Consider the following 12797-nt stretch of genomic DNA (forward strand, 5'->3'; position numbering starts at 1 on the left):
ATGTATATAAAATATACATTGGTTAAAATGTATATTTTACCACACACACAAAAAGAAGCTAGTATGCAGAGAAGCAAAGATGAATGATGGAGTGCAGGATCTGGGGGCTTTCCTGGGTGCAGTTGCTGTGGTACATAGGGTTCAAAATGTTATAGAAGCCAAAAACCACTCCTTTGGCCTAGCCTCACTCAAGTTAGGCTTCTGGTTATTGCATCCAATGGAGCCATAATACAGAACCTTTCCATTTTCTTTTTTGGCTTTTTCTTTTTTTTTTCTTTGAGACGCAGTCTAACGCTGTCACCTAGGCTTAGAGTGCAGTGACACGATCTTGGCTCACTGCATCCTCTGCCTCCTAGGTTCAAGTGATTCTCGTGCCTTGGCCTCCCAAGTAGCTGGGACTACAGGTGAGTGCTACCACGCCTGGCTAATTTTTGTATTTTTAGTAGAGACAGGGTTTTTGCATGTTGGCCAGGCTGGTCTCGAACCTCCCGACCTCAAGCGATCTGCCCACCTCAGCCTCCCAAAGTGCTGGGATTATGGCGTGAGCCACTGTGCCTGGCCAGAAGCTTTCCATTTTCATTTCTCACTCATATCCTTTCAAACATTCTCTTCTCCTGTCAACCCTGCTGCTCATACTTCCTCAGACTTAGCCTGTGTTTATACACACTATGCCTTTCCTCCCTGGTCCCCACGCTTGGAATGTCCTTTCCCCTTCTTATGACTTTGTCAACTCATCATGTTCATCATTCGAGATCCAGCTCAAAGGGCTCCTCCTCAAGAAAGCCATCCCTGACCACCCTAAGCAGAGCTTGCCATGCCCTCTGTTGGTCTGTCATAGCTTTTTTGTATTTGTCCTCATCACCTGGTATCTCAGTGATCTGCCATCTTGTCTGCAACCCCCAGTAGATTATGTTTTTCATATCCATGACCCTGGTAGCTGGCAAAGAGCCTAGCACAAAGTAAGTATAATAAATCTTTACTGAATGAATGTACAGATGAGTGAGAATCTTTTTCTCCCTCATGCCATCTCTGAGTCACTACTCAGTTTCTATCAAGAAGAGACACATAAGGAAACGTGGGAGGAATTGTTTTAGTCCCTTTATTCAAGGGTGATAGTCTCAGGAAAGAAGAAAACCCAATCGAATTGGGGCCATTGCAAAGTCTAGTGGCATTTAAGAGAGGTGATTTCCCCCAAAGCACTGATGGTGGCAGCTTTGAACTGAGGCCGAATTTGTTTGGAAGCCAGAGCCAAGACAAGCAAACATTTGGTAGTGTTGAGCCTTCCAGCAAGCTGGGATTCTGACAGCTGTTTCTGTCAGCTGCACAATGAGAAGCATCTAAAACGCATCTGGGTCTACCTGGAATTGTGGGGTCCCCATATCTTTTAGCACAATCTGACCCAAGAAACAAGGCGGCCTTCTCTCCCACCTTCCATTCCCACCATATATACCTCCTCTAAGGGGGCTCTGCAATTGATTAGGACCTTGTGCACTGAGAACAGAGTCAAATATGACTATAGAGAACTGTGGCAGAGATGATACTACTGCTTACTAAATGGCTTACAGTTTCTTCCTACATTTCCCAGCTTCCCTTGCAGTTTGTTTTTGTTTGTTTGTTTGTCAGAGTCTTGCTGTGTTGCCCAGGCTGGAGTGCAGTGGTGTAATCTCTGCTCACTGCAACCTCCACCTCCCGGGTTCAAGCAATTCTCCTGCCTCAGCCTCCTGAATAGCTGGGATTACAGGCGCCCCTACCATGCCCAGCTAACTTTTGTATTTTTAGAGATGGGGTTTCACAATGTTGGCCAGGCTGTTCTCGAACTCCTGACCTCAGGTGATCGGCCTGCCTCGGCCTCCCGAAGTGCTGGGATTACAGGCGTAAGCCACCGTGCCCAGCCTCCAGCTTTTTGAGGCAATACTGAAAGCTTTGCATTGAGATGGTGGAGCCCAAGACAGAAGTAGTCTGGATCTCTGAGTTACCCAGGAGAGTTGAGGACAGCTACCCTGGAGAGTGCCTTAACCCATAGCCAGCTTTGCATGAGTGGAAAAGATATATCATTGTTGTGTTATGCCATTGAGATATTTGGCTCGTTTGTTACCATAGCCAAGTCTACCCTATTCCGCCAGATTAATATAGACACTAATTGTTGTTTTAGCCATCCAGCACCAAACCTCCTTCCTATTTGAGGATTAAACTCTCCCCCTCCTTTAGGACTAGTTGGTGTTGCCCAATCCAGTGGTCACATCTCTGTTTTTATCTTTCTTGATTTCTCAGCAGCATTTGTCACAATTGACCACTCCCTTCTGGGAACATATTATGTTGGTGTCTGTGACATCATGCCTGCTTAATTTTTCTTTTATGTCACTGGCCGCTGCTTTTCAGTTTTCTTTGTTGGCTCCCCTTCTTGTTTTATGTCAAAAGTTTGAAGTTCTGGAGACCTGGTTTTAAATATCACAGCTGGTTTCCAGCTTTTGAGACGGTGTCTTTTTGTGTCACCCAGGCTGAAGTGCAGTGGCACAATCACAGCTCACTGCAGTCTCAACCTCCCAGGCTCAAGCATTCCTCCCACCTCAGTCTCCCAAATAGCGGGGACTACAAGCACACTCCATCACACCCAGGTAATTTTTCTATTTTTTGTAGAGATGGGGTTTTGCCATGTTGCTCAGGCTGGCCTCAAACTCCTGGGCTTAAGAGATTCACCTGCCTAGGCCTCCCAAAGTGTTGTAATTACAGTTGTGAGCCACAGCGCCTGGCCCATCTTACCATTCCTTATTAATAACAGAACAGTCATTGTTAGCTGGGCACACTGTACCCAGTTAAGAGAATGTTTCCCAGGCTCCTTTGCAGCTGAGCATGGCCATGTAAATATGTTTTGGCCAATGAGATGTGAGCAAAAATGTGCGGGACTTCCAAAGCAGTCTTCTTTTTTTTTCTTTTTCTTTTTTTTTTTTTGAGACAGAGTCTCGTTCTGTTGCCCAGGTTGGACAGGCTGGAGTGCAGTGGCACGATCTTGTCTCACTTCAACCTCCGCCTCCCAGGTTCACACCATTCTCCTGCCTCAGCCTCCTGAGAAGCTGGGACTACAGGCACCCGCCACCACGCCCGGCTAATTTTTTGTATTTTTAGTAGAGAGGGGATTTCACCATGTTAGCCAGGATGGTCTCGATCTCCTGACCTTGTGATCTGCCTGCCTCGGCCTCCCAAACTGCTGGGATTACAGTCATGAGCATGAGCCACTGCGCCTGGCCCCAAGGCAGTCTTCTTAAAAGGAAAAGGATGCATCTTTCTTCCCTTTTTCCTTCCCACTGTTTGGAATATGGACCATAGTGAGGTGACCTTAACATTGGAAGCCAAATACTGAGGATGGCTGAACAGCCCTGAACTGCCTACTTTTGGACTTAAATTTCATGGAAAGAGAGAAATTTCTGGCTGGGTGCAGTGGCTCATGCCTGTAATCCCAGCACTTTGAGAGGCTAAGGCAGGAGGATCACTTGAGCCCAGGAGTTCAAGACCAGCCTGAGCAACACGGGGAGGCCTCATCTCCATGAAAAAAATAAAAACAATAGGCAGGCCTGGTGGTGCACCTGTGCTCCCAGCTACTCTGGAGGCTGGGGTAGGAGGATTGCTTAAGCTTGGGAGGTTGAGGCTGCAGGGAGCTGTGATCATGCCACTGCACTCCAACCTGGGTGACAGAGCAAAACTGTCTCAGGGGGAAAAAAAAAAAAGGATACATTTCAATCGTAAGCTATTTTTTTCTTTTGTTATTTGCAACTGAATGTAATCCTGATACATTCCTGTTGTTGAATCTGTTTGCCTGCCTCCCACTAGGAAGCCGAAGGGTCCAGATCCTCCCCCAGTCAGAGGAATGGGGAACTAGAAAAAGAAAGTCAAAGGCACTGCCAGGCAAGAAAACGCTGGGTCTCCTTCCACAAGTTTGGTTAAGTAAGCAAGATACCAGGAGGACTGAATGGTAAGTGAGCCTAGAAATAGATTATTATATACATAGAGTTTATTAAATACATAGAGAACACTGAATGCTAGACTAAGAAATTTGAACTTTATTCTGTAAATCCCTTGCAATAGGGGACCTTGTCTGTTTCATTTAGTAATGCCTCGCACTTTGCAGAAGCTCAATGAATGAATATATTATTTATTAATTAATGCTGTCTGCTTAATAAACAGAAATGTTGGAAGGTGGACCAGCTGGGAGTCACCATCTGAACAACCCCTGTGTACTTTTTATAAATAATGTACCTGAACCATCATTTACTGGAAGTGGCAATCAACCTGTGAGGAACGGCAAACCAAAAAGTCCACCTTGGGTGTCGAGGTGATGGAATTGGGGGCGGAGACGAGGGAGAGCAGTGGCGAGGATCGCTCACAGTCTCCGCAACATGGCGGCCCTGGAACCACCTGACCGGCAGGAGGCGGAGCTCCGCCCCAGCTCGCCCGGCCCCACCCCGTTCGGCCCCGCCCAGCGCACCCCTCGACCGGGGCGCGAGGGTTGTGAGGTGTTTGAGCGAAGCGCCTGCGCAGGGCAGCGGCGCGCGGGGCGGAGGCTTTATAACCACTTCGTCGTTGCTGCTCGGCTTCTATCTCCGGGAGGGCGGCTGAGGCGGTGGCGGCGGCGGCCGGGCGCTGGCTGAGGGGCACTGAGGCGGGCGCTGTGGCGGCGCTGGGCGTCCCTGGCCCCTCGGCCTCTGCGGGCCATGGGCTCCGAAAAGGACTCCGAGTCGCCGCGCTCCACATCCCTACATGCGGCCGCGCCCGACCCCAAGTGCCGCAACAGCGGCCGGCGCCGGCGCCTCACCTTCCACAGCGTCTTCTCCGCCTCGGCCCGCGGTCGCCGCTCCCGGGCCAAGCCGCAGGCCGAGCCGCCGCCCCCGGCCGCGCCGCCGCCGCCCGCCCCGGCCCCTGCCGCGGCCCAGGCCCCGCCGCCCGAGGCGCTGCCCGCCGAGCCGGCCGCCGAGGCCGAGGTGGAGGCCGCGGCGGCGGCGGCGGCGGAGCCCGGGTTCGACGATGAGGAGGCGGCGGAGGGCGGCGGCCCAGGCGCGGAGGAGGTGGAGTGCCCGCTGTGCCTGGTGCGGCTGCCGCCCGAGCTGGCCCCGCGCCTCCTCAGCTGTCCGCACCGCTCGTGCCGGGACTGCCTCCGCCACTACCTGCGCCTGGAGATAAGCGAGAGCAGGGTGCCCATCAGCTGCCCCGAGTGCAGCGAGCGACTCAACCCTCACGACATCCGCTTGCTGCTCGCCGACCCGCCGCTTATGCACAAGTACGAGGAGTTCATGCTGCGTCGCTACCTGGCCTCGGACCCCGACTGCCGCTGGTGCCCGGCCCCGGACTGCGGGTGAGCGCGGGGGCGTGGCGCGGGGGCCGGCGGGCTGCGGCCGAGGGGCGTGGCTGGGGCAGCGGGGACCCCGCGTGGGGCTGGCCTCCAGGGGCGGTCCTCGGCGCTGCGTGTGTGTCCCAAGCAGGGAAACCAGCAAGGCGGCAGCTTCGGCGGGGTGGTAACCGGTAACTAACCATCAGGCAAGCCCAGACTAGTGGGGTGAACGCACCCGACACCCCGCCCCCTGCCCCAGGGCTCGAGGTGGCTGCTGAGCCTTCGGTGAGGGGAAGGGAGCTGTCCATCAAGTTAGGAGACCGGGAGAGGCGGTTTTTTTGTTGGGGGAATGCCCTCTGTCCAGAGGTGGGGGCAGTATCTCTATTTTGGCGGGGGGGGGCGGGTAGACGGAGTCTCGCTCTTTTGCCCAGGCTGGAGAGCAATGGCGCGATCTCGGCTCACTGCAACCTTCGCCTCCCAGGTTCAAGCGATTCTCCTGCCTCAGCCTCCCGAGTAGCTGGGATTATAGGCGCCTGCCACCACGCCCAGCTAATTTCTTTGTATTTTTAGTAGAGATGGGGTTTCACCATGTTGGCCAGGCTGGTCTCGAACTGCTGACCTCAGGTGATCTGCCTGCCTTGGCCTCCCAAAGTGTTGGGATTACAGGCTGAGCCACTGCGCCCGGCCAAGGTGGGGAGTATCTCTCAGTAAGAGCGCGGAAGGGATATTTGGCCAAGGAGGGAATGAGAATATTCTGAGGGGGGCAGCGCGTCGGAGGGGTGTGTCCACTTGGCTAGGGGCAGACTTAGCAGCATTGCAGAAGAAGGCGTGTTCTCCCAGAAAGTTGGGATGGAGGTGACCAGGGAATAGGCTCTGGGGTACCCTGAGCACTGTGTGCTCTGTGCCACGTTATTGGGAGGCACTCTGTCGTTCTTACTTGACTGCCTTGGGTAGGGTGAGGGATGGACAGACGTGTTCTTTGTCCAGAGACTCAATGGGGCACTGAGAAGAAGAATGTCCAGAGGTTGGTGTGGTAGGATAAATTATATTTCTGAACCCCTTTGATCTTGAGTTCTTGATGACAGTCTTTTTAATGCACCATGTATGCTGAATTTTAAAGGGCAGTGAATTAAAATATGCAATATCTGCAGAGACGTAATACACCAGATTTTCCTATCTGAAGCATTCAGTGGAGACCCTCCTCGCCCTCCCCTCCTTTAGAAGTTTAACTGATTGTTACTGTCAGTATATCCCATGAATGGTTGCACACAGGAAGAGGGGCTCATTTAAGTAGTTGGGAGTCAGACAGCCATTAACCTGCTCTGTGACCTTGGGCAGATAATTTTATTCTTGTGTGTCGTGTTTTGGCGACAAAAAGATGCTAGGGACTCCTTGCAGTGTGTAAATGTAACGCTAGTAAAAAGTTGTGTGATCTTTAGCTTCAAAGGAGTTAAGGACTTTTAATTGTAGCCTATATATCCAGGTTGTTTTGAGATCTCCATGATCCTGCTGGTTGTCTCCTTTCAAAAGGAGCTGTCTTAGAGTGTCTAGAAGGGTAAGAAGAGTTAACTTCTGTTTTTAATTCTGTCAAACTTGTTTAGAAATGGGTGTGTTATTTAACCTCACTGAGATGGGGTTTCTAAATTACTTTGAAGTGTTGTGGTCAAAGGAATAGTGTTTATGGTGGCTAACTTTCACTTTCAGTTAATAAGTATCAGGAAGGACCTTTTAGGTTCATGGAACTGTTTATGTCTGGTGATCTTACTGGCCCTCTGCGGTTAATTTATATGATATTAAAGTTTTACAGATACTGTTGATCTGTTTTTTTAACCAAACGAATATTAAGAGAACATAGGCCAGGCACGGTGGCTCACGCCTGTAGTCCTAGCACTCTGGGAGACCAAGGCAGGCGGATCACCTGAGGTCAGGAGCTCGAGACCAGCCTGGCCAACATAGTGAAATCCTGTCTCTACTAAAAATACAAAAACTAGCCGGGGTGGTGGTGCACACTTGTAGTCCCAGCTACCCAGGAGGCTGAGGCAGAATCACTTGAACCCAGGAGGCAGAGGTTGCAGTGAGCCGAGATTAGACCACTGTACTCCAGCCTGGGTGACAGAGAGAGATTCCGTCTCAAAAAAAAAAAAAAAACACCGCATAGTTAATTTTGGAATAGTACATTAATTCCTTTCTGAGATGTTTCCTTGAGTTCTAAGAAATGTGGCAGATCATCTTTCTGGAAAAGGTCCCCTTTTTAAAATTTTTCTAAAGTCAGTTTCTGTCTTTGCTCACATCAATAAAAATGCACAGAAAATAATTTTCAAGCTTGGTGACAACTCTCAACTAGTTGGAAGTTATTAAAAAATTAGGCCATTTCTTATTTTAGTCAAGTATTATGTTAGTATCCTCCAGATTTTATTTCTTAATTAGTTAAAAGAATGATAATCATATGTATAGTCATATATATAAGCTATGTATTTTTAAATATGTATCATCTACAGACTTAAGGTGGAGTTTGGGGAAAGAAAGAAAGCTGGCCTCTCAATACCTGTGCACCAGGCATATATAATTTAATTTGATCCTCACAACCTTGTGAGATAGGTTTGATATAGTTTTACAAATGAGGAAACTAAAGTTTAAGGAAATTGAATGACTTGTTCAGGGTCATGTAACTAGTAAGTGGTGAAACCAGGCTTAGAACAGGGGTCTTAATTCCAACCAAGGCCAATGTTCCTTCCACTCAGCCCCTGTTTTAAAAAGCATTGGCTTATCAACATAGCCCCATTATTGAGGATGCTGCTGCTTGGGTGCATTTCATTAAGTGTAGCCGGAGGACAACATTGAGAAAGCCAAAGATACTAGAGTCTAGTTTCCTTTCTGATTCCTGTTGTTAACAGCCTCCTACCTACCTTATTTTTCTTATCTGAAATAGGCCTAATTCTTTCCTGACTTGAGAGATTTAATTAATGTTTACACAGTGTTTTGAGATCTTCAGTTGAAAGTGGTTACAGGGAGTAACTTTAAAATTCTGTTAGTTGCCAAATAGATGCCTGAGTTCTCCCTTGGGATGTGGCTAGTTGCTTTGCATCTTTTTTTGGGGGGGGACAGGGTTTCACTCTGTCACCCAAGCTGGAATGCAGCAGTGGTGCAATCACGGCTCACTGCAGCCTCAACCTCCTGGGCTCAGGTGATCCTCCTGCCTCAGCATCTCAAGTAGCTGGGACCACAGGTGCATGCCACCAAGCCCAGCTAATTATTATTATTATTATTTGTAGAGACAGAGTCTCCCTATGTTGCCCAGGCTGGTCTTGAACTCCTGGGCTCAAGCTGTTTTCCCGCCTTGGCCTCCCGAAGTGCTGGAATTATTGCTGCCTCTTTTTAATGCCAGGAAAAAAAATAGCTTCTGTGTTCTTACCGGATGTCATAGTTCCCTTGTTTTGTTTTGAACAGTGTTGTTTTGTTTTGTTTTAGAGACGGAGTCTCAACTCTGTGCCCAGGCTGGAGTGCAGTGGCATGATCGTGGCTTACTACAACCTCAAACTCCTTGGCTAAAGCAGTGCTCACTCCCACCTTAGTCTCCTGAGTAACTGGGATTTATAGGCATGAACCACTGCACCCAGCTCCTTTGTTTTACTTTTTAAACAAATTGTTCTATTCTTCTGGGGCTGGTAAAGGTCATGGATAAACACTAGAAGAGAAGTCCAAGTCCCAGTCACCTCCTATTCCCATACTTGACCATCTTTACTGCCCACAGATAAAGTTCTTGCCAGCCAAATTGATCAGGTCTCCCCTCTGCCTTGTTTGTGTGAGGGGGGCATGTGAGCAATCTTACAGGTTCTATTCATTAGTTTTACTGTAATTACTTATAATAACAAGAACACCATGCGTTCAGAGATTCATGGTTTGTTTACAGAATATTTGTAGGATAGAGCAAATTTGGATTTTTCTTTTCTTATACTCAAATATGATTTTATTTTATTCATAAATAAGGGAACCAATTTCGGTGGGAAAACATTCACATTATGATTTCTTTTTTTTTTTTTTTCTGAGACGGAGCCTCACTCTGTTGCCCAGGCTGGAGTGCAGTGGCGCCATCTCCGCTCACTGCAAGCTCCACCTCCCGGGTTCGTGCCATTTTCCTGCCTCAGCCTCCCAAGTAGCTGGGACTACAGGTGCCTGCCATCACACCTGGCTAATTTTTTTATTTTTATTTTTTATATTTTTAGTAGAGACGGGGTTTCACTTTATTAGCCAGGATGGTCTCTATCTCCTGACCTCGTGATCTGCCCACTTTGGCCTCTCAAAGTGCTGGGATTACAGGTGTGAGCCACTGTACCAGGCCTCGCATTATTATTTAATATACTAAGAACAATATGGCCTAGTATAATCTTAAAACAAGCTGTCAAATGAGATAAAATTAGTTCAAAATACAAATAAATGACTTTTTATAGTTCTTTATAATCTTCAGACTATAATCTCATTCAGACATAATTTCATTTTAGTCTCATCCAGGTAGATATTGACAAATGCATTTTATAAACGAGAAAGCAGTTCAGAGAAGTTTAAATATGGGGCCTGGTGTTTCATTGCTAATAATTGATGTAGTTGATCTTTTACCCTTTTGAGTCTCTGCCCAAGTATGTCTGTTCAGAAACCCCCAAACCATGTAACTGTAATGTTTTCCTCTCAAGTGTCCTGTTGTTAATCTTAAAACCCTTTCAGAATCTCTAGGAGACTGCCAGGTGAGCAAAGTAGGCAACAGAAAATTTCCTGGTATACAGGGGCAGATCTTCTGTACAGATGAATAAGAAGGGATAAGGCTGTCTTGACCTAAATTCTTTTTTTTTTTTAAGACAGAGTTTTACTCTCGTTGCCTAGGCTGGAGTGCAATGGCACGATCTCAGCTCACCACAACCTCCGCCTCCCAGGTTCAAGCAATTCTCTTGCCTCAACCTTCCTAGTAGCTGGAATTATAGGCATGTGCCACCACACCCGGCCAAGTTTGTATTTTTAGTAAAGACAGAGTTTCTACATGTTGGTCAGGCTGGTCTCGAACTCCCGACCTCAGGTGATCCGCCCACCTCGGCCTCCCAAAGTGCTGGGATTACCGGCGTGAGCCACCGCGCCCGGCCGACCTAAATTCTTTGTGCAGGTCCACCACTCTGGCCTTTCATTGCTGCCTCTGTCCCCTGCAGAATCCTTCCTCCCACCTGATCCCAGGAAATAGTATCAGCTATTGGCTTTTCCAGACAGCTAGACTGGACCATTCCATAAACAGGAAGCTTTTGTTCATCCCTAGCACAATTATTAGGGAAGAGCAAGCAAGCTCTTTGAACAAGACAAATTTCAGTCGATGAAGGAGGATTTTTGCTTTCTGAAGCCTCCCTGAACCTCTTCTCTTGATTTGGCTCCATATCTCGTGTTCCACAACTTTTCCCTGCATTCCCCAACTCCACATCACCCCTCCTCTTATGCACGTACACCATCCTCCATCCAGCCCAATACATCTGTCTCAGATTTGCTAAAGTACTTGTACTAAAGGAGAACATCTGTATCGCTCCTCTGCTTAAAACTATTCATTGACTACCTAACCTATAAGATGACTTCTCATTATGTCTTTGAGAACTTATTTGATCTATCCTTATCATTTAAGCTCCTTTACAGTCTCCAACCATCTTTTTTTTTTTTTTTTTTTTAAGCTCCGCCTCCCGGGTTCACGCCATTCTCCTGCCTCAGCCTCCTGAGTAGCTGGGACTACAGGCACCCGCCACCTCGCCCGGCTAGCTTTTTTTTGTATTTTTTAGTAGAGACGAGGTTTCACCGTGTTAGCCAGGATGGTCTCGATCTCCTGACCTCGTGATCCGCCCGTCTCGGCCTCCCAAAGTACTGGGATTACAGGCTTGAGCCACAGCGCCCGGCCTTTTTTTTTTTTTTTTTTTTTTAAGACAGAGTCTCACTCTGTTGCCCAGGCAGGCTGGAAAGCAGTGGCACGATCTCAGCTCACTGCAAGCTCTGCCTCCTGGGTTCATGCCATTCTCCTGCCTCAGCGTCCCGAGTAGCTGGGACTACAGGCACCTGCCACCATGCCTGGCTAATTTTTTGTATTTTTAGTAGAGACGGGGTTTCACCGTGTTAGCCAGGATGGTCTCGATTTCCTGACCTCGTGATCCACCCCGCTCAGCCTCCAAAAGTGCTGGGATTACAGGCGTGAGCCACCACGCCCTGCCATCTCCAACTATCTTTTAATTTTATTTTCTATTTTTCACTCACATCACTATTTCCTAAGGTGTGTTACAGGCATTACTTAAAAGAAAAATGTTTTGTAAGGAAATAAGCTTGGAAAATATTGGGTTAAACAAAATAAAACAAGTTTATGAGTTTTTTAAATCTTTAAGAATCTTAAATCTTTGAACATGCTAATATGCTAATATGTAGTATAAATCTTTAATATAATTTCTCCAATTTAGAGCACCAGGAAACAGGTTTTTGTTTTTTCTGTAGCATCTTTAAGGCTTAACTCAAACTTTCCCTAAAGTTACCATGCTGGTCTGCCTTTGGTTAGTGTCCTTATTTAACCATAAACCTTATGCTCTGAATAGATTGAGAGCTCATGCCTCTAGACTAGGATATCTGTATTCCAACCATTTCTACAACTCTGTGTACAAAGTCTTTCAATTAGGTTCCAGAAGAGTGTGGTACATAGGTGCATTTTGATGAGAAAGATAAGAAATATAAGCAGCATAGTTCTCAGAGGAGGAATAGAGATGAGAGAGGTAAGCAAGAATAGGATAGACAGGTGATCATTCAGTTCAACAGACAACTTTTTTTTTTTTTTTTTTTTTTTTTTTTGAGACAGAGTCTTGCTCTGTCGCCCGGTCTGGAGTGCAGTGGCCGGATCTCAGCTCACTGCAAGCTCTGTCTCCCGGGTTCACGCCATTCTCCTGCCTCAGCCTCCCGAGTAGCTGGGACCACAGGCGCCCGCCACCTCGCCCGGCTAGTTTTTTGTATTTTTTTAGTAGAGGCGGGGGTTTCACCGTGTTAGCCAGGATGGTCTCGATCTCCTGACCTTGTGATCCGCCCGTCTCGGCCTCCCAAAGTGCTGGGATTACAGGCTTGAGCCACCGCGCCCGGCCACAACTTTTTTTTTGAGATGGAGTCTCGCTCTGTCGCCCAGGCTGGAGTGCAGTTGCGCCATCTCAACTCACTGCAACCTCCGCCTCTCAGGTTCAAGCAATTCTCCTGCCTCAGCCTCCCGAGTATCTGGGATTACAGGCACATGCCACAATGCCCAACTAATTTTTTTTTTTTTTTTTTTTGAGACGGAGTCTTGCTCTGTCGCCCGGGCTGGAGTGCAGTGGCCGGATCTCAGCTCACTGCAAGCTCCGCCTCCCGGGTTTACGCCATTCTCCTGCCTCAGCCTCCCGAGTAGCTGGGACTACAGGCGCCAGCCACCTCGCCCGGCTAGCTTTTTGTATTTTTT

The 12797-nt window shown here is 48.0% G+C and overlaps 1 protein-coding gene across 5 annotated transcripts in view; it reads left to right on the forward strand.

The window, feature by feature from the left end:
* Positions 1-4387: 4387 nt before the first annotated feature.
* The window catches only part of RNF19B (ring finger protein 19B), a 30306-nt gene continuing 21896 nt past the window's right edge, over positions 4388-12797 (forward strand). For all 5 annotated transcript variants that reach the window (XM_033227227.1, XM_033227229.1, XM_033227232.1 and 2 more), the window contains exon 1: positions 4388-5344. In XM_033227227.1, the coding sequence (XP_033083118.1) occupies positions 4707-5344 (638 nt within the window). In that variant the 5' untranslated portion in view covers positions 4388-4706. The remainder of the gene's footprint in view (positions 5345-12797) is intronic.

The sequence above is a fragment of the Trachypithecus francoisi genome, unplaced genomic scaffold (assembly GCF_009764315.1).
Source record: "Trachypithecus francoisi isolate TF-2019V2 unplaced genomic scaffold, Tfra_2.0 Lachesis_group12, whole genome shotgun sequence".
Taxonomy (NCBI): Eukaryota; Metazoa; Chordata; class Mammalia; order Primates; family Cercopithecidae; genus Trachypithecus; species Trachypithecus francoisi.